The 22,644-nt window shown below is 40.7% G+C and overlaps 1 protein-coding gene across 2 annotated transcripts in view; it reads right to left on the bottom strand.

The window, feature by feature from the left end:
• Window positions 1–3,700: 3,700 nt before the first annotated feature.
• The window catches only part of RNF144A (ring finger protein 144A), a 70,746-nt gene continuing 51,802 nt past the window's right edge, over window positions 3,701–22,644 (bottom strand). For both annotated transcript variants that reach the window (XM_063330434.1, XM_063330436.1), the window contains 6 exons: window positions 16,436–16,540; window positions 16,162–16,222; window positions 14,931–15,138; window positions 12,935–13,082; window positions 11,531–11,620; window positions 3,701–8,448 (listed from right to left, as the gene is read on the bottom strand). In XM_063330434.1, coding sequence (XP_063186504.1) covers window positions 8,317–8,448; window positions 11,531–11,620; window positions 12,935–13,082; window positions 14,931–15,138; window positions 16,162–16,222; window positions 16,436–16,540 — 744 coding nt within the window. In that variant the 3' untranslated portion in view covers window positions 3,701–8,316. The remainder of the gene's footprint in view (window positions 8,449–11,530; window positions 11,621–12,934; window positions 13,083–14,930; window positions 15,139–16,161; window positions 16,223–16,435; window positions 16,541–22,644) is intronic.

Below are 22,644 nucleotides of genomic sequence, written 5' to 3'. Positions count from 1 at the left end.
CACAGAAGTTACAGCACACTCAAACAAAATGAGCACACTGATAATTACCCACACAGGAAAATAAAGAAAGGAATGCTGCATTACGCTGATCCGCCAAGGCAATTTTAAAACGGAATTTTGCACAACCTCAGGCACTTCTCCTATGGGTAATCCCACAAAACGGCAGTGTCAGTCTCAAAATACAACGGGACCTCGGGATTTTGAGGCAGCTCAAGCATTTCTGCCACGCACCAAAACCCAAAACAAAGAGAAAAAATAAAATGTGTGCTTGTTTGTAATCATTCTCAAGAATAAAACAGCAATGTAGATCGCAGGAACGGCTGAGCCTGCAGACTTTAATTTAGACTGGTATGAGCAGATCAGGCCTACACAACCTGGTAAATTAGCATGTTATGTTCACTCTCTTTTGATGACATGTAACTCCTTCCGCTTAAGAGTCCAGAGTGAAATCAGTCTCTTGAATTCTATTACGCAAAACAGATCACGACAATTGAAGAGAAAACGCCGACAGAACGAAACAGTTCTATGTCGCATGTGCTCTCATACACAGCAAGATGAGCTCATTGCTCACCTAAAATGAAAATCCAAACTCACTAAAAAGTAATGGAAAGACTAATCCATTTTAATGAGCTCTGAGCATCCAATCCATAGCATACATGGAGTACCACTTACTCAAGCTCATGGGCATTTGCTTTCACTTTTCCAGCTACTTGAGGGAAAAAAAGGGCGGTGTTTTGAAGGACAAAGTGATTTAATTCTATTCATAATACACTTTCTTCCATATAAAGCTACAAAAAAAAAAAAATTCCCAGAACATTTATCGGTCTATTTAGTATGGGCAATCTGTATTGCTCCAGGATCAGATTTCTTGCTCTACAAAATTACGCAGTAGAATTTCTTCTTCCTGTAGACATATATGAACTAAACTGACTGGAAACCACATTTGACATTTAAGGACATTGTGTGTATAAAAATAAAATACCACACATCAGCTAGACACACATATTTACACTCAGATTTTAGGAAATGACATTGCGTTAGGACATCTAGAATTTACTCCCAGGGGCTCCCTTCTTTGGGAGCTAGGTTTAAATTTAGCATTTATGTACTGATTATAGTGTTCATTTCAATTTTGGCTTTAAAAGAAAAAAAAAAAAAGGTGACCAAGGAACACCAGGAATAAACGACCAGTTAGCACATACAGCCTGACATTGTTCTCTCCTGCGCACTCACCACAAAGGAACTGGACTGTTCAGTCTTTCAAGTGCATTTCTATTGCTTGCATGTGTGAGCTAGTTTGCATGATTTACAGCACCTAAACACTTTGTATATGTGCCACATGCGTGTTAAGTTATTGTCATCACACACACATATATTCATCCTGAAACACTGTAGGGGAGCAGAGTAACCTGGTTCTAATTTGCACCAGCAAGTTCTGCCCTGGTATCTGAAAGCAGGACTTGTGATAAGGCACTCTATGACTGTTTCATTCGGTTGTAGCTGTGTAAAAGTTATGTGCCTGGACAGAGAGTTGCCTAGGCTTCTGTCTTCATCATGGGTGGGGAAAGAACCCACACCTGAGAAGCATCTTGAGAGGCTGAAAAAGCTAAGTTGTCTAGACAACTACCTTAGTAAGCAGCATAGGATGGGAAGGGCAATATCCCAAAGACCCAGGAGATGTGTCTTTGCACTGACTACCATCAGTTAAGGTCAGACACCTGCACGTTAAGACAAACCTCATACTTAGAGCGGTGTCAGATTCAAGGCTGAACCTTGGTTCCCAGAGCGCAGAGTCCGGGTAGCAAAGGCTTCCTTATTTTCAAAATCAACTAAGTTTCATCAGTTTCTATATATCCTGCCTAAAATGAGACTCTTGGTATGGACACACTGCTAACGGGTAAATCTCCTATGAGAAACACAGAATCACAGAATGGTTTGGGTTGGAAGGGACCTTAAAGATCACCTAGTTCCAACCCCCTGCCATGGGCAGGGACACCTCCCACTAGATGTGGGATGGTGATTCTACATCCCATTAGATGTGGGATGTAGAACATCCTAGATGATCTCCAATACAAGAACAAAAAAAAAAAGAAAAAAAAAAAAGAAAAGCTTTGTGGATGCACTGTCCTTCAGTGATAATCTACAGCACCACTATCCCCATCCATCTGTGTGCACGTAATCCAATTTCTACAGTTACATCTCTATTGGTACCGTTACAACTAGCAGAATGCTAGACCTAGCACTGTGGTTTTGTGCTGTGGGATTCAAGTGTCTCAATCGTTCAGTTCTTACAGGACGGTTAGTGGCATGATTTTGACCTGAACTCTCCCACCCAGTGCCCAGGTACAGGGCAGGAGTTATTCTGGGATGGGGTCCCCTCCTAACAGTACTATGGATGTGGGTCACCGCTGGTGACTTAATGATCCCGGTCACTCTCTATATACTACAGCATACAGGGGCTGGAAGTTTGCCATTTAAGAATTCAACTTAACCACTCTAATTTTAGACGGTTGAGCCCCTAAAGTCTGTTACTCCACTTAGAGTTTCCTCAGAGCTTGATTCACTGATTACAGACCTGTTGCGCAGAAACCCAGCCACACAGCTGAAGGAAATCCTTCTACAGCAAGGCAAGGGGAACCTGACAGAGAGACTGAGGAAATGCCCAGGAGCTAAACGTTACTAAACTACCAGATAATTGCAAGTGACTGAGAAATAATCCTCCTCTCTCAAAGAAAACTGCAAAGCAAAACAAACCCTAATTGGAAGGTACAGACTGTGGGAGCAGAGGAAGAAAGCAGAAAGATTGCTTTGTTAATAATACCTGCTCCAAGAACAGGTCAAAACCCCTCGTGGCATTTACAGACTATTTTCTGCCCAATTAATTGAACAGAATATCTGAACTGATCTTTCCCTCACAGAGAGAAATCATTATGCTCCACAAAAATGAAAGAGTGACTGAGTAGCTGTTATTATGTGGCTTTGATTTTTCTTAAATTATCAGGTGTAGAGCACATACGCGCAAGTTGGTTATGCATATAGTTATGCATTCCATCTTTTTGAAGAAATTGCGCCTGTGCTTATTTTATGGTTACAGACAAAGCGTATCCTAACAAGCGAGAAAGAATCCGTGGGCGCTGAGGGAAAGACTGCATCCTAAACTGCAGTTCAGGCAAAATGCAAAGCGCCTGTTGATGGAGTCAAGAACACGAGAGCCAATTCCCACCCCAAAGAGAGCTAAGTATGCTCGGTTGTTCAGGAGACCGGGCTTTGCCTTTCAAAGTGTCACCTCCACAACATGTCAAACTGAGGGGAATACAAGCTACTCCCAGACACCTCCACTAGACCTAAAGCTGTGGTGCAAGAATATCCACACATCTGGGAGTGATCCTCGGAGCAGCACATTTACCCAGCTAGAGCGTACAGCAGTGGACTGCAACAGGAGCTGGACCAAAGACCCAGCCGTGGGTGAAATCAGCTCTGGAGATCACAGGATTCCCTCTTTCAGCTAAGCTGGGAGACAATGAGTCAGAAACCAGAGTTACGCCCAGGAGCGAGGCAGGACATCTCCAGGCTCCAGGCTGTGCTTGGTCTGAAGGACTCAGGGGCAGATAAGCACAGGGAGTCCTACCACAACGAAAGCACTTTTCTTCAGTGAACGGACAGCACTGAAAGGTCGCTACGAAGAATCACAGGAGACACATTCATTTAAAATATCTATTGAAATTACAAATTAAACTCTTCAATATGATTCAAAGTACAAAACACAACATTAAAAGGCATTCAACAGCTCTTTTATACATCACAGTGTTAGTGGCACAAAATGTACTTACATTTCAAATACATCAACAGAACTATTTTTACACTGGTCAAATACATTATTTATACATACGCATGACTCCTTCATGCTTATCCCTATACAAGTTTAAAATACATCCATGATAAACTGATCAAGAAAGGTTCAGTTATGCACCACGTACCTGTACCTAATGTTCCTGGAATTCGTATAAGAGAGATATACAAATCAAAGCAATAATGAAGACCACAGGGCTCTAAACACAAACAGCATGCCTTACTTAGTATAAGTGCATTAGCAATTAAGCACTGATGGAGACTTTTTTTGATGTCTTTAATATCACTGTCATCAACAACAACCGTATTCTACCTGTTTTCCTCAGGATTTCAGATTATGTATGTGAAATGTACAAACTTTGGTTTTAAAAAGCAAACTTGCACAAAGCTTTATGCATGCTGCACCTCACTGGGCTGAGAAAGGCCTGTATTAAATATACTTACTCCTAATACAGTAAAAGACCTGCAGACGAAATGCACAAAACTTCATTTTTCTTTTCCTGCCCATAACAATTTTAAACCAAAAGCACTTCATCTTTTTCTGATCTATGAATATTTTATCCTGTCATCTCCATAAACAAGAGAGCTTTTCACTGATTTTGACTGTGTTTCCCGCATGTCAGGAGATCGACTGTAAGCTGAGAGTTGATCCAGTCAGCTCTTATTTGGGATTTTGCCTAATTCATAAACTGGAGTATTTGAGGAAAGATTATGCTCCTTGGTATGTAGGGGAAAGCATCCCAAATTTTTGGCTTGAAGTCAGTAGTAGGAGGTTTCAGGATGAATGCCACCATGAATAAAATTGAAATATTAACATAAAACTAGAGTAAGCATGTATATATAATCTTTCATCACAGAATCTTGAAGAGCCTCAAAACCAATGAATTTGCCCCCACAGCCCTCCTGTGAGGTAGGTAAACATTGGTCCATCCATTTAAAAGATGGTTAAATTGAGATAAAAGGAGACAAGTGACTTGTCCAATGTCACGTGGGGAAAACCCAACGCTACTGCCGCCGAAGTTGGAACAGACCATGCTACTGCCCTCTCTCAGGACAGACTTCAGCCCAACTAATGAATGGCAAGTCTGGGGAGATGCAAAGCCTCTGGGGTCTGGACGCCACACTCAGTCCCATGCTTGCTAGACAGGACACTGCGTCATCCCACCAGAACATGCAAATGATGGACTGTTACAAACTCCACTAAAAACAGCATTTAAGACAATGCAAAAAACCTAAATAATAGCATAACCATAAAAACGCAACAGAACTCATGCAATGTATCTTATTTTTCTGGTGAAAATCTATAAAGACAAAGCTGTTGTAACAGAATTTCATCTGAAAAAGCAGCGGAGACAAACATTCGCTTTTCCACGGCAGTGCGTTTAAATGTCAGAGTTTAAAATAATGTATTTACAACTCAATTTCAGGGTATTAAATGTCACACTATCAACATAAGCTGTAACATAAAAATGCCCCAAACTCAATACATCTCCGCCAGAAGTTGTTACTTTGGAAACAAATCGGCATTTAAAACAAAAAAAAAATTCCCCGAGAAGAATACAGATGGAATGACATTTAGCAAACCTGAAAGGATTAGGTATTAGGTAAATATATGTAGGCATATAGTCTATCCCAACAGCCAGCATGTGAAACAAGAGATATGTCATAAAAATCTCCAGTAGCAATTCAAGTACGTTGAGATCAGAAAGAGAGATAAACTGGCAGAACTACACAGTTTTCTGATTATATATAATGTTACTTGTGAGCATCAATTATAAACTATCATGTCAAATTGTCTGTATTTGTCAGGGACTTCTTTTTCTTTCCTCTTTAAATCTGGGAATCCATTCATTTTGACATTGATTATTAACTGGCCACACAGTACCGTGGAAAACTTGAGTTTTGCTGTATTGCCACATAAAGGCTGTCTCTAAGAAAGGCACAGAGAAAATAAACCTCATACCAGGACACTCCAGTACTGTTAACAGGCCACTGCACCTCTGCTGTTTCCTATCATCCCAGTAGTAGAACTGGTCATTAGAGCCACTGCCACATAGAGCAAAAACCTTTAGTGCTCCCGAGTAGAAAATTAACAACCCTTGAAATCCTTACGCCCTGTTGTATAGGTGTTTTTTTTCTTCCCTCCAGCTAAAAAGAATTACAGGGCCAAGGATGAAAGGCCATAGTTCAAGCTTACCTGCAGGAAGCTGTCTTTCGCAGAAGGGCTTCCATGACTTTCCATGAAGCTATCTATGACTCGGGACAACCCAGGCGTTGGGCTTAGGGTTCCTCTGGGGACATGGACTGAGCTGCTGCCAGAGGCGGAGCGAGACAACCACTTCCCTGCCCGCTGAGCTCAGCCACGCTCCACACACCCCGCGGGGGGCTGGCAAACAGGGATCGCACGCGCTGTCCGGATTTCAGGTATTTTTGAACAACTAAGCAATTTTTAACCACAAAGACAGCTAAAATACTAAAAATACTGTGATAACAAAACCAAATATGACGAGTAAAGGTCTGAACTGTGCATTGCCATGAACAACCTGAAGATATCACAAGGAACTCAGATATGCTAAAAAACAGCTATCCTTTTTATTCACGTTATAATGGCTGAACTCATTAAAATCAAGGCAGGTAAGCGAACTCCAGATAACCTCTAGCTTCCAAAGCTAAAATCTGCGGTTAGATACAGTTTGAATTTGGATACCATTAAACTCGGAAGGAGGAGAGCAGAAGAAATTCAAGAGTAGTTTTATAAAAAGACAGCGGGCCTTTTCAAAATTGTACCCTACAGTCTTTTTATTTAATAGATAGACAGTATAAAATGAAAGATCATAAAGAAAGGAGTCATTTCCTTATGCTTGAGCTATGAAAGCATATTCTCAGCCTGTCACAGCAGCCAGAAGCAGTTAAGGGTCTTAATACATCTTCAGTGCAAAATTACCCTGGCTTCAATGTATTCATCCATCTGAGTACATTGATAATGCACAGAAATAAACGATGATGAAAAACCCGCAGTCAGACTTGAGTGCACAAGCCGACAAACACATCGTTTCAGATGCTTCGTATTTCATGGCAAGAAGTTATTAGTCAAATTCCTGTAGGCTTTAAAATCACAGCAAAATGGTTTTCAACAAAATATTTCTGAAGAGAAACTTAACAGTATGTTGACTAGCACGCTTTACTCTCCTGGAAACACAGCACTGTGAATTCCGCAAAACTATCAAATCAAGTCAAGTGATTATTTTTCAAATGAAAACTTGTTTCATCACAGCATCGCTATTAACAGCATACACCACACATCACACGATATTAACTCTGAAAATGGGCTAAGTAGTTTAAATGTAAAGTACAACTTCCACAAATATCCCAGGCATTTTTATTATTAACTACAGGGATAACCCTGATGTATTTTTATACTTAAAAGCAAAGATTCATTGATAACCCAAGAGTCTGCTACTAGTAAAGGTAGTCCTGTATTTTTTAATAATTGTCCTAAAGACAGAAGCAAGCTATCTTGAACTTCCAAAATATTTCAATAGCACAGCTATTTACACATTTGGTTTAAATAGGATTATATATATATCTCTCTATATAAAAAAGATTAAGATACCTGGATTAGAAGTTAACATAGCCCTGTAAGTGTAGCAGAACCCTAAACAACAGCAAAAAATAACAACTCAGAAAAACACTAGTGGTCCAGCGGTAATCAATACCATCAATGCATTTTTAAAAGAACCTCGATTAGAGAGCAGGTTTGTGTCACCACTCAACCTTTTTGCTTCACCAATTCATTTTTAAAACGTAGCTTTCAATCAAACAAATTTCTTATAAGACTTCAAAAAAATTCCTGGAAGGCAACAGGACCAACTTGGTCCTTCTAACCCTCCCCAAATTTCAAGAAAGGCATAGGATGGCCTATATGCACCTTATTGATTTTGTTATACTTGGAAAAATAGGTACTAAAAAGGCCACTGTGACGGCCTTAACAAAACCAGATGTGTAATAAACACGAAAAAGTCACACTGACTATCTGATTTAAATGATAGAAAACTTAAATATATGCAGGAATAAGACACCAAATTTTGAAGCGAACAGATATGCAGGAAGTTTAGATTTGTATGCATTTTTAGCTTGTTTTGCTGATGTCATTCAGCACAGTTCCCAGTCCACCAGCAGGGCATCAGAAACTTTTTGCATTATTTGTATCAGTATCACCTCTTCATTTCAGATAGATACCTGGGTCCGTGGTTTCCCTTTAGCACCAAACTCGCCTTCCATAACCCTCCTCGTCATGAATTGATCTATGCAACAGTAGTAACAACAGTTCCTGGAAGCGAGACCGTGTGTCAATGAAAAGCAGAACGGGGCAAGTAAGGCTACAACAATGTAAGTGCAAGAGGGAAACATCAACAGCAACAATAAAATCAAAACACATGTTGTGATGAGTCCAATCTCCTCTCAGTCTTAGGTAGGCAGAGGGTCATCATCGCCTTTATTACATTTGCACTTGCAGCACAGAACAAATGGTGTAGCGAGCAGAAGGAAAGGGGAGGCCACCAAAAGTAGAAGACCAAATCCTGCAAAAATTCCTACCACCTGCAAGAGAAGGGAATAGCATTGTGTTAGGGATAGCAATTGGCTAGATTCTGCTGACACCAGTGCATCATCAGTGTCCTTCAAAAGGATCTCAGCAAATGCCACTGACCTTACCAGAGCTAGGACTTCCCCCCAGGGATATGCTACAGACAGCGCCTGCGATCAGTAAACGTGAGTGAAATCAGAGAGCGAACGTCCACGTTTCATTGCTCCAGTCAGAGCCGTGCTACACAACTCACTTCCACCACGCAAACTGATGCAGATGGTTATTTGCCTTTTTGAGTTTTGCTTTACCTCAAACAACTAATGGAAGACCTGACTAGATACTTTTTTCTTCGTCAAACCTAAATATTGAGTATCAGGATCAAGACTACAAGAGAATCACAGACTCTTACTTTCAGGTGCTCCCCTTTTTGCTGCAGAAAGCTCTGAAAAGAATCCATCGAGGTTCTGCTGTTATTCATGGAGAATCTGGGAAGACTCCCACAAACTTCCCATCAGCAGGAACACAAACTTGGAAATCTCAGCCACAGATTACAAACACTACGGATGATAGGAAGGCTTTGCATATGCCAAATGCCTTTTGCAGTCAGACCTGAGCTCATCCTGCTGCTTCAGGGGGCATGACTTAACTCTATCTAAAAGCATTTTTTTTCATTTACATGTATTGGTCATCCTCATCCTCTTCCCAGCAAGGGCAGAGGACCGCGGACCTACTACCCATTCTGTCGGTGTGACAAACTCTGTTAGTTTCTGAAGTTTAAATTTGGAAAATTATTAGAAAAACATTCACGTTTAGGTTCATTGCCTTGAGGAAGTTTCCCATTTGCCACAGGCAACTCTAAGAGTAATGCTGCAACAATATGCCCGCAAATTATTTGAGAAAATAATTTAGATTTATTCACATGAGAGTGTCTGTGAATAATTCTGAATAATGAAGGCAGGAGTGGAATGCTAATCTGCTAGCAAAACCTCACAACAGAAGGCAAAATGAAATTAGAGCGCAGTACTCATTAAAGAATTCTTCCAGCCAGGGCTAGAAATGCCGCTTCAATTAACTGCCAAATATTTAATTAGCCATGGTGTAGATGGGATGATTTACTAGTACTTTCGTCGGCCACGGACTATTTCTCGTTCTGATTACCACGTTAATTCTTCCCGCAATTCCCCCCCCGGGATCTCCAGCCGGGGCTGGAGGGACCGGCGGCAGCGGGAGGTGGCGCTGTGCGACAGCGCTCGCCGCCCCAAATTCCTTCGATCCCGGCTTTTCGCTGTCCAGGGATAACGAGCTCCAACCTCCTCGCCCTAACAATATTATTTCTTGCCAAAGGCGATTTCTTTTTCAGCTTCGAAGGTGGGCAAGTTGCATTACTTGTTCTTTTTTTGGAGGTGTTGACAAGCTCCTGCAACTTCCATTTACCAATTTTTACATTTATTTACTATAGACATAAACCAAAACTAAATTCTAATCTCGTTAAAAACTGTGAGCTGAAACTACTGCCCTACTGCTCTTTGGAGACAGCATGCCCTTGTCTAGCTCTCTGCAGCCCAGGCTAAGAGTCTACTGGCGAGACAGAGCCAAGCTGGAAGTTAGCAATTCTGGGGACTGGATTGACTACTGGTAATTTTTATGAGGTATCTATTTACACCTTCCTTTCAGCCTCAATACGCCATCAAAGAATTCATTAAGTTTCATTTTGTTTGTTGTGGGTTTTTTGTTTATTTTCGTTTTTTTGGGGGGGGTCGTTAGTTTATTTTTTTTTTAAAGAAAAACTGCCTGCTGCGTGTTACTTACTCATTTTCTACTTGGTTCTGTTGCTTCTGAAGAAGTTACTGCCCTACTCAGCATCAAGCCATTCCCTCTGGCCAAAATAAATATTTTCTTTTAAATCCACAAACAACAAACCAAAGGCTCACCTCAGTTTGCCTTGGATAAAATACTCAAAGAAACTTAACATAAGGAAATGATTGCAATGTTGATTTGGCTTTAGTGGGTTTAGCAGAATTACATCCTGACTGGTAGACAATTATCACTTTCTCAACAGTGACTAGAACATCAAACATACTGTCTATCAAATATGTTTGCGCTAACTACTGTGGCTGAGATCTCAAATATCCGATTAATCACCTCACATTACAGGTATATCAAGAAAGCTTATATACCCACACACTTTCTAAAATAGCATTGGCTAAGCCAAACAAAACCAAGTTTGTAGCTGACGTGTCCAGGGGTGTATGTGGAGGGAGAGGGGTACGATCCTTCTCTTTTTATTTCAGTTTAGACTTGGTGTTTATTCTCTAGACTTGGGATTTATGGTCAAATGGGAAAGAAGTCTGTACTTCAAAAAAAAGCACTTCGTCTCAAGCTAAGGTAGATATTTACCGGCACACGGTTAATTTAGGAAGACATGACTCAGGTACCCAGATGTCCCTGCACTTCTGAAGTGACTGTAAAGGCAGTAGATTGGACTAAGTCACACATTGGCATTTATATTGCATGCATTGAAGTAGTGCAGAGAGCTCTTCCATTGCCAGGATTCATGCTGGGTCCAGCAAGACTGCATCTAGACTACAAGAGGTACCCCCACATGCTTTGTAATATTCAATTTGAAATCGTGTTTGAAGCTACTGATAAGCTCGCTGGGTTACCTTCTACCCAGCCTACATCAATGAGTCAACTGGAGTCCATAGCAAGGTACTGAGCATACTCAGGCTAACTCCTCTCTAGTTCTGTATTTGAAGATAAAGATCGCTTGCAGGATGAACTTCCCTGTTAATAATATGGATGGTGGCAACCTAGTTTGTACTCCGGGTTTACTGAGAAGAACATACTGGATTGGCACTTAACTGGCTCTGCAAATGTACCCTTTCTAGTTGTCTGTGGCTTTCTGCTAAGGAGTGTCCTCTCTGGGAAAGCCAACTGTTCCTCTCCAAGCTACTGCCTTCTTTAAATATGCTAGGAAAACCAGTTACCATTTGACAGAGAATTTTACCCTAAGGTGTTAAAATGAGTCAGGCAAAGGAAGGCACTGTGACGGTAGTAGACCTGTACAGAGCTTTTAGAGACCGGAGCATTCATTACCTGTGTTCTGTGCCAGATAACAGACGCCCTGGAGTGTCCCAGCTTGTTTCGACAAGGTCCTTTGTCGTAATGTATAAGGAGAAAATCATCCTACAAAACATTAAATGAAAAGGTAGGCAATAAACAAAAGTACAAGCTGTTCTTCAAGTTATAAAATACTACTTCCTGAGAACTTCTAACCAAGAATTGTACAGGAAGACAAAAGCTTAGTAAAGTGGATATGGCAGCTCCAATCTTTCCAAAGTGCTTTGTTTACAGTTAAAGTGTCTTTACAAACAGGTTTGTTTAGCAAGTGTTATATATCTGTAACGAATTCTCCCAAAGGCTCTCAAGCTGCATATTTAAATACTAGCATGGAGTTTAGCAAGAAGATCCAAGAAGGTAAGCTGACCATTGCATGTATTTTGCACACATACAGAAAGAGCAAAGGAAAATGAGTACTTGTCCTGCAGACTTCACAAAGCTGGTTCCTTTTACTAGTTGAAGAATAAAAGTGCAATACAGATTTTTAAGAAATGATGTCCCTATCTCTATCCTGCCATCCTTTCACAAACCAGCCACAGTATCAGGCCTAGTACCAAGGGAACACTGCCTTTTAACTGAGCATGCAAGGAGCCTGGCACTCGAGGACTGTTAGTAAAGCATTCAAATGGGCCACAGGATTTGAATAGTCAGAGTAGCTTCGGGAACCTAAAACATTTCCTTTGCTATTGTCAACGATGCTATAAAACAGATGACATGGAAACAGATGTTGTATATTGTATATACTCTGATCCTTGGTCACGATAACAGGCTGATTTAGAAAAAAAACAAAACATAAACATATGACAGCAGCAGCTTATAGACTGACGAATCCCTGGTATTAGGAGAACATTGTATTCTTTTTCATATGTCAGATCTATTTCTTGTCCCACAGAATACAATGAATGGTAAACAAATCTGCTGCTAGTCTCCTGCATGGTGACGCACCAAATCTAGGGTTTGTTAAAATTCCACAGACTAAGAACATTGCTATACTCATCGTGTAGCTCATTCAAGAAGGGGAACATTGCAAAGTCAGTACCAAATGACATATTATTTAAAAAAAAAAGAAAAAAAAAAGCAGCAACACCACTCCACCATGTTAATTGCCATGTAAAGATTGCAAACAGAATACTTTCATAAAACTTTACTTTTTTGATTACTTACTGACTCACATGGGCAAACTGCTAAGATCACACAGGTCAGAGAAGTAAAACAGAGCATACAAATCCTATCAAATTACCCATCAGCTCTGGTGGGTGGCGGTCCACCAAGTTGGGCAGAAACTAGTGAGTTACTATTTAATTGATTAATGAGACAGCTGGGTGGCAAAGCAATGAACCTCCAAGCTTTTGAGAACCAGAGTGCACGGCATGTACTCACGTCAAGAGATTCCAGACAGTACCAGCAAAAGGCATGTTTGCAGTTCTTACACATCATTTGGGCACAGCCTTCATCTCGTTCAATGTAAACTTTACACTTTGGACAGCGTTTGATTGGAGCATCATCTTCTTCCATTTTAAAAACTGAACTGTGGGAGAGAGTGAGGAATTAGTAAGATATGTGGCCACGTCAGTTTACAGAAGAAAATTTAAGAACTGTGATAAGAAGGTAAGCCTACTTTTTCATTTCAGAAAAAAAAAAAAAAAAAAGAGAGAGAAATTACTAGCGAACTGAATTTTATTATTCAAATATTTTGGCTATACTCTATTTTTCAAACATATCTCTAGAAAAAAATGTTTAATGACTACAGTGCCTACGTTAGGACATTTTCTTTACCATGTATTTTACCAGTTTTACCAACTATTTTTGTTATCTAGTAATACTAACAGATATTATACAGTTTCCTCCTGGAATATATCAGATGAGCAGCAGCTAGCTTACACCTAAAGGCTTTGTATGTTTAAAGCATGTTCTTTTTTCCCTTCTTCTTTCTCACGGAAAAAGAGGAAGCAATCCCTTGATAGCACAAGCCCAGACCACATTCCTTTGGACTGGGGGCACCAGTGAGAGATTGCTTGTCTCTGCCCTCCTTGAGGATCCTCCCTAGGAATTTCCTTCCAAATCGGGAACCATGAGGTTTTGGGGCACACCGTTCTTTCAGATCTCTTTGTCTCTAACACGGTCCTAACAAGGACATGTTCATAAGTTAGAGTCAGCATAGCCTCTTCTTGTCTTGCACCACTGTGCAAAACCATAGGATGTCCCCTCATACAGTGGGCACAACAGAGGAAACATTAGAAGGACCTTTATTTCCCTTGAGTAGCTTTCTACCGTATGCAGGCTTTATGCACACCAACAACTAAAATGTACCGTAACAAATGACACTTCCTGCAGTCACTGCCAGTGGCAGATACAAAAATGACTGATGGGGAATCAACAGTTCACTGGAAAACAGGACTCACCCTTGACTGACTGCTTGATTGATTTGCCCAACAGCAGGATAAAAGAACATACACTCGTTAGTCACATTAGGGACAACTGGATTACAGAAAAATGCTTTAAATCCATAAACTGTAAATGAAACTCCAAATGCATGGTAGCACAAACTACTACTGGAACATTATGCTCCAAAATAATAATTAAAAAAAAATGCAATGGAGTAAAAAATTAAGCATGAAATAAAAGCAAAAGCAACCAAAACACTAAGAAAAACAAATAAAGGTTTTTATCTTGCCATGAAGTTTAGTGATCTTCAATTCTGGTCAAGGACACACAAAAAGCATGTGCAAAGGTTACTATATTTGACCAGGAACTCATGACGACATCCTAGCTAGTCATCTGTTACAGCAAAGCTTGAAAGAAGACAAGTTATGAATAGCTCAGTCCAAGGCTGGCCAGGGCCAGGCCAATGATACCTTGACCTGCTACACAATCTTTGAAAAAGCCTAAACATTAAGTAGAACACATGCACAATGGCCTTTCTTATTCACTGGCTGCAGTATGCCACTGGAAACAGAACTTACGATCATTGGCCAAATGTGCAGCAGTTGAGATGACTGACAGGGTATCAGAAAAATCACTGTCTGGCATGATGTTACCAACCCTCACGCTGTCCAGACTAGCAGCAGCAATGAGATCTTCTCTGAAGGGAGGCTCATGAGCTGCCTGGATATCATATTTTTCCCACTGGGGCAAAAGGGCGGCTCATAGAGGCTCAAGTAGTTCTTTTGTGTTTCGCCAAGAATGGTGGCAAGAAGTAAGGCTGCCAAAAGCTATCCAGAGTTGTAATACAGCATTAAAGGAACAGGAATGACTAAGTGAAGGAAACAGCTTTAATACAAAATACCAGGAAAACGCCTCTTTACTATTCATACACCGGATTGTTCAAAGATTGAGTGTTTTGTTTCTAAATACTTGATCTCTTGCAATACTTTACCTTGTTTCTCCTGGAAGAAAAGAGATTGGTATGTTCTCTTGACAGCCTTGACCTGGATGCCAATTAGATTTGCAAGCAGAGCAGAACTCAATGTCGCAGGCTTTGCACTGGACCAGCTGGGGGTCCTGTGGGCTTGGCTGCTGGAGCTGGCAAACTGCCTGGCAAGTAGAGGATGGACACCAAGTCCGACACGGGTCCAAAAGCACTTCTGTAAAGGGGCATAAAAGAATAAAATTCAAAGGCGGTTACAAGACCGGCCTTCCATAACAATGTATTCCAGCTGAGGCTGACTGGCAGGGCATTTGAAGACACCCGTTTTCAAAAGAAGCCTTTTATTTTATGCTACCCACTCAGACATAAATCTGGTCTGCTTTGCAAAACAGGAGCCAAACTAAAGTGAGTTTCCCAAGTTTTAATTAATTGCCCACTTTCATTCACCAAACTAAACTCGTTCTGAGACTGAGATGTTGTATTTTTCTTCAGTTGTACTTGAAGTTAATAGAGCATATATTATGGAGGTATAACCCACCAGAAAGTGTTTTTACAGTGCCTATTTTTACAGACTCTATTTCCAAGTTGGTCTCTGCCCTAATGTAACCACATGATTAACAATAGCATAAGACTATTATACAGTTTCATCCCTTTCTTTGAGGCTGCTTACTGGTAAGTCATGTCATGTTTCAAAGCCCACTGAAGTCAACAAAAACCTACTGATGACTTCAGTGGTTTCTAGGTTGGGTCCTGCCCTCCGCAAAAACTTACTTTAAGTTCTCTATGGCCACACAGTTCTGCATCCCTATAGGCACCCAGTCATCTTATATCCTCATAAAAATTAACAGGGTTCATGTTATCATTACACACAGAACTGCCTAGTAATTCTGCACCAGATGCCATCACAGGAGATAATGGTGGCTCCATAAAGGGGGTCAGTCTACAAACAGCAAAGCTCGAAATAGAAGTCACTCCCTCCCTTAGTTATAGCGCAATATAATACATAGCAATTTTCTTTCCTTAGTTTATTCCCAGAATATTGCAATTCTGGGAATCACAAAGGCAAGAAAAGAAACGATGGTTTTCGGGTTTTGGATTTTATTTTTTTTTTGTGATAACCAAACAATTAATGCACAACGCTACTGCATGAACACGTGCAGAGCCAGATTCTGATTTATGGGATCGCTCTGGAGTGATACCGTTCCCACAGCCTTGCAATAGGTAGTGTGACATGAGTTACCTCTTTCAAACTGTAGCTTCTTATACCTTTGCATGATTTCTGACGCAACCATGCACTCAATCTGTTGAAGGAAGGAAAAGAAAAAGACAAATTTCCAATTGGGAACAGCAATAACCTAAGGCATTTTCAACAAATGGAGACAAAATATTTGACCTTTAGAGAATTATTAAAAATGCGTGTTGGCAACAGTGGCAGCTGTAGCACACAGAGCAAGACACATTTAAACATCCTAGAAAGAAAAGAAAAGAAAAAACTATTTGTGGTAAAAGCGTACCTCATTTTCTTGCAGATGGCCTCGCTTTGGGCAGGCAGCATCAGGGCAGCTGATTGCTGTTTCTAGACCTTCTTTGATCAAAAGTTCCACATACTGTTTTAGGCACTGAAAGAGAGCCAAAGATTGAGTTAACTATCCCGCCAAGAATAAAGCATTCAGTATTTTACCAGCTTTCCTCTGAAAATCTGAAGAACTCAAACTTGATTGAAAAAACAGGTACTACTGTGTCCCTTTTACAACCATGGGCCATACCCAAAGCTTTTGCCATGGTTATACCTCTAAATAGAAAACAGCAAGATAATTTCCCCATCAAATAACTCTTCCTGAATTTAAAATACGCAGCAAATTAAAAAATAAGAATAACAGGGAAAAGGATAAATCAAACAGCGAGCTAGGAAGGGGAAAAAAATAAAAATAAAACCCCACCAAGATAAAATTAGATTAACCACACTCCAAAAATCTTTATGTGACTGGAAACCACAACACAGCTTAGTAAGCAGTAACTACCCGTAGACAGACATCTGTCAAACATACCAGAGCGCAAAAGGGAGTGGTGCGTCTTGCCTTCTATTTCTAGAAAATAACTATCTGAACATCATGGTTAAACATACATCTTTTCCATAGGAAGGAAAAATGTGAGAATTAGGACTCCCAGAAGAACTACAGTTTCCATGGGGACCGAATAATAAATATTGGTAATACTAATACTTTTCTTCCTTAGCAACCACAGCCTTTCACCCAAGTCATAACTGAAAGCGTAGCATCTAACACAGTTGCGCACAGCATGATCATCGACAAAAGAGAGAAGAAAGGTGGATATTTTAGACTAAGGGCAAATTAACAACAAACCTTGTTATTCTTGAAGAGGAACCACCCCCTCCACCCCCACACTTTCCCCGTCAAGGTGAGAGCTATCGCATAGGTGCCTGCTAGGGAGGCGAGGGGAGTGGTGGAGAGACACATCCCCCTCCCTGCAGATACCGTGCGACTTCTACCAGCCTGACGCTACACAGAAAGAGCAAATGAGGGTCTGCTTCCCAGCGCATGGGTCACCCTTGGTGTTCTCACCCTGCTTGTGAGCTCAGCTGGCAATAGCAAACTGGAGACAATTAGAGAAAGTAGGTCCCTAACTCTCTGTTACCAGACACGTGAATAAAGAGCGAGGCTAGCGCAGCAGCAGAGTGAAATGAAGATACAAAGCAAGCTCAGCGTACAGCTGGGTGGGAGGCGAGAAGGATTACACACTGCGGCAAGCTGGCAAAACAGGGAATTCAAGTACCACTTCCAGACAGGACTTGCAAAAGGCATGCAGCCGCCGACCGGCCGTCAGCCTGGGAAGGGAAAGGGCTGCATTGACCTGGTGGAGTCCAGCGTGCCTCACTGCAGGTCACAGCACAAAACCGCTTCCTCCTTCCAGCCACGCCATCAAACAGGCCCATCAACAAGCACATTTCCAGCCCAACCCTTTGCACGTGGCTTGTAGCTGCTCAGGTCCAGACTTCAGAGTCTACTCATTCAGCCTCTTCCCTCTCTGTTCTGCTTCTTGATATGTCTATTCAGCTCCTTCCAGAGACTCACCTATATTAACATCTTGTTTCAGTTTTTACCTCTCCCAGCTTGATTGCAGCAAAAACTTCACTTCCTGCCCGCATAATTTCTGCTGCTCTGGGACACAGCTTTTCTGGTGGCAATATGCTGCCACCTTGATCGCACAACAACTCATTTCTGTCAGGGTCCCCTTCCCGGCATCTCCTACTCAACAGAGACAAAAGGTCTATTTTTTGGAAAAGAAAACCAGAGACTGGATAATCGATATCTTTGAAAGTTTTACATATGTAAAAAAAATCCACGGGGGATAGATCATGGCCTACGTCTTTCTCTTTATCAGTAGGGATTTCATGAAGACAACTGTTCCCTTAGTAGACGTTTGACTTGCAGGAGGTTTCCAAGCCTTCGCTTAGAGCTCTGCAGGGCGGGTGGTGGAGCAGTTCAAGAGAACCACTGGCAGCAAGCACAGCTTGCTGAGCTCTGCAGGAACCAGGTCCTAGGTTGTGTGCCTTGGCAAACTACGATTTCAGCTGCAGGGAGTGTTGCCATAATGACACTGTTGGCTCTCCCTTTTCCCCTCCATTTGCAGACGCCAAGTGCGGATTAAAACGAAAATGCATACATTTTTAATGCCAGCACTTAGCACTTATAGAAAGTACTTTTCTAGCTGAATGATCTTTGCCGTCATTAATCATTCATGTGGTTAATTCTCTTCCTCAACCTGTTCGGGACCACTGCCAAAGCCCATTCGATTTGTTTCCCTTTCCTCACATCTTCCAAGGAATGACACAGCTCATCCCTGCCACAACATGTCCAAGGCCCTCCCCTTCCCCTGATGTGGCACTGGCCCCTACCTCCTCAAAACCAGCCCAGCCAAAGCGCATTTCTTACATTACACCTTCTGGGGACACAGATGCTGTTTCGAGGCCGTGAAATATCACTGCAAATTAGGCAGAGGATAAAACACTCTGTCTGTCCACTCAAGACTTCCTCTCTCCAGAGATGTCTTGGGTGGAGAAGGAGTAACCCAAAGAGGTTGCAAGAGAATCTGAAGCACAGGGTAGCTGTGCCTCCTCTTGAGAGCGGACACAAGATACGCCATTTCTGTCAGAAAAGGTTAAACTGGCTACAGTGCGAGAAATGCACCAGCATGCAGGCAAACAACACGGTAGGATTAGGCACTCAGTTATATACTATGAAAAATTCACTACAAAACAACTACAAAAAGATAACAAATAAACTGCTGCTCATTTTCTTTGTAGCTTGATCCCATGCTGGAGGAAAATATATTCACAGCCTTTCCATTACGGCAGTAAAGTACTGTATAGGATGAATGAAAAATGTGGGAGTGTAAGTCACCCCAAACAACTTTCAAAATGAACCATATTACATACTTTTTCTCAGAGAAAACAGGAGCTGAGATTAGGTACCTAAGGCCTGAAGTTGGAATAAGGTCACAAGATATCCTTCTTGTTGTGCATTGACCCTTATAAAATCAATATGCTGAGGAGCATCTTTATTCCTCCTGTAATGGACATGTGTCAATGGAAAGTTACTTTTATTTGAAGCAATACTTTTGCTAAATTCCACTTCTTTCTTTCTTTAAAAAAAACCTCACTGTAGTTCAGTAAGTAAATAACTAAATATGATTTAAGTAAGTCACACTTGGAGATACCGTAAACGTTTCAAAAACTGATGGTGATTATTCTGTACATTTCTACTTATGTATATAATCTGACATGACGAAGGCAGGATAAGACTTGGCATTTCACAAAAAAAATAACTCTTCACTGAATTAAGTAGGTCATAAGAGGAAACATTTCCTTTGCATTCAGTTTGGTACTTCATTTCTGTACTCCGACAACGTTCACCTGGAATAATGAAGACTTGCCTAACCAACAAGAAGAGACGACCAAGTGTGTAAGCTTTCAGTCATTAGCCCAGCTACAGTAACGAACCGTGTGTGTGCTCCTACCCCTTTCCCAATCCAGAACTAGAACATGTCAGTTTATAACAATTGTTAGGCAAGTTAGTCTGTTTTACGTTGTAGTTGCAACAAGGCAACAGGCGACTGTAGTAGCTGAGATTTCTGTCCAGCATCCACACTCCCAGCACGGCAAATGACCGAGGGGAGGAAAAGAACAATTATTATATGATGGCACTCTAGGACACTACCGAGGTTGTTTGGCTTCCTTGACTGTACAGATCTATACCTTAACATTCGTTTTACAACTTCATGTATTTTTAAATTAAAGGAAATTGTAATACACTACCATATATGACTGTTAGACAGGGAACTCCATGAAAACTGCCATGGAACTTTGGCAATTTCCTGTAGGCAAAGGGAGGCAAAGCACTGCATGACGTATGTGTTATATATAAACTATATATAGACTATATAAACAATATATATAAAATGTATATATATAAACTATATTTGAAACCCTATATAAGGTTATATAAACCGCAGGTCAAGATGCGTCACATGCCCCAACTGCTGCCAAACCGCCTCAGCTCAGTCAGAAGAGGCCACTCAGCTCCGCCGAGCATCACGCACGCCTGTGTTTTTCCCTGTGTATGCACACTCCTTGCACATCCCTGCTCTGTCCTCTTTCTGCGCTTCACACTTGTCCTTTCTGGTGTCTGGATGGCTTTTTTCTTTCACCCGGCAATCCAAGAATCCTACTGTCGTTTGATGTCCCCATGACAAAGGGCAGGAGCACAACCACTTTGAGAAGTTTTGGCCCAAATCCATTCTCTCACAAGGACCAACTAAAAGCCCAGCTCAGCAGCAGTTTTACTGTCAGCCGCCTATATAAATTAGGAACAACTCTTTTTTTTTTTTTTTCTCAGCCTCAGAGATAGGTGGCTTATAAAGGAACAGCTTCCTTTCTGAAGCTGCCAAGCACAGCCTAATATTTAAAGCTCTGTAAGATGAATTGTACTTGTAACCTTTGTACATCAAGGATTGCACCACACAGAGAGGTATATTCAGTGATCACTGACGTGCTGTCGCTTTTGCATATCATTTTGTTTAACGTTATAGAGATCAAAATACCCAATGAGAATCAAAATGCTTACTTCTTGCCTGATTTCCAAACCATAACACATAATTTCACCCTGCTGCGTTTAACTGTCACAACCTGCACAGGCCACAGCAAAATCTCAATATAAAGAACTAAAATGTCTGGCTTTCAATTTTCTTTCACAAGAGTTTGAGCAACAATTATGCCCATTTCTGATGATGGTGCTTTGACTTATTTCTCCTGATGCCCGAAACCAAATAAAAATCATAATTCCTAAGAAAGAATCTGACTTTCATTGCTTCCATGTGGGGCAACATTTATCTAGCATTTACTTTGTCAGAAAAAATGTGTTCACTTGGCGCCCAAGGTAATTTTACAATACAAAATGCACGTAATTAAAAACACTTGAAGATATTTTTGGCAAACATCTTCATTTTTTAAAAATAGAGCAGCATACCTTTCTGAAAAGCTACAACAAATTTACTTTCAAGAACACGTTATTGCTACTATCACAGGAGACAAGGAATGCCTTTTCAAGATGTCACCTTTTATTTGAGAGTTAGACACGGCAAAAGATTATCCTGTATTATTTTCTTAACAGCTGCTAGGTGGATTTTGTCAAAATGCAGACTTTTGACTACACTAATGCTGCAGATGCAAGTGCCAAGTCATATGGGAAATTTTATAAATAAGTCAATGGATTTGGAAAGGCCAAAAAAGCATGACAGGATTGCAGAGCCAAGTATATCATCACCGTGTCATTTGATTTATTTCTTAAAACTTTAAATGTATTTTAGTGCTGGCACTAAGCCACAGCTATCCCAAACCAAAATGCGCACAACACACAAAATCATCACATGCTGGTATTGGTAAAACATTTTAAAAAACCCAAACACCTACTGATGAAATTGAAAGGGAAAAAAGAACAAGTAGAAGGAAAGAAATCTAGCATTTACCAAGTTCTAAAAAACAAACGGAAGGAATTATTTACAATGCATTTGTTAAAAGTGAGTATTTAAGGTAGATGAAAGCAGCTGCAATTGTGCACAAATATTAAGCAGGCAAATATCCCTTCACCTTGGGCAGAAAATCACTAAGAGTTTTGCACTGCACTTCAAGAATACAAGGAAGGGCTGACATGGTTTTGCAACAAGGGAGATTTATTATTTTTTTTTTTAACCAAAAAAAATCCGATTCTAAAATTAGTGCGGCCTAAGTTTCAATGCAAAGAGAGGAAATGCAAAATAACACTGGGAAGAAAGCTCAAACTGAACAAGAAAACGTTTCCAAGTAAGACGATTATCAACACATAGACTAAATTGCTGAAGTCTCGCAAATTCTATATCATCTCAAACCAGGATTAGATGAAGTTCTAAAAATATGCATACTTATAACACATGCACACGCACTTACAAAAACGTGCATTCAACCACATGAAGTCAGGAAACGCTGGTTGGTGTTTTATGATCCACATTACAAATGACATCAGCCTAGATGAATGCAAAGATCCCTTTTGGCCTTACATTCTAGGAAAGAATATGAAGACTGTGAAAGGATATTGAATGAGAAGCACTTATTTAGCAGCTACAAATCTACAGTTTGGTCTATGAGTAGTTTTTGTGCGAAAAGCAACCT

Source organism: Chroicocephalus ridibundus, chromosome 3, assembly GCF_963924245.1.
Source record: "Chroicocephalus ridibundus chromosome 3, bChrRid1.1, whole genome shotgun sequence".
NCBI lineage: Eukaryota > Metazoa > Chordata > Aves > Charadriiformes > Laridae > Chroicocephalus > Chroicocephalus ridibundus.
The sequence above is the reverse complement of the archived record's forward strand: the minus strand, read 5'-3'. Positions and strand labels throughout refer to the sequence as shown.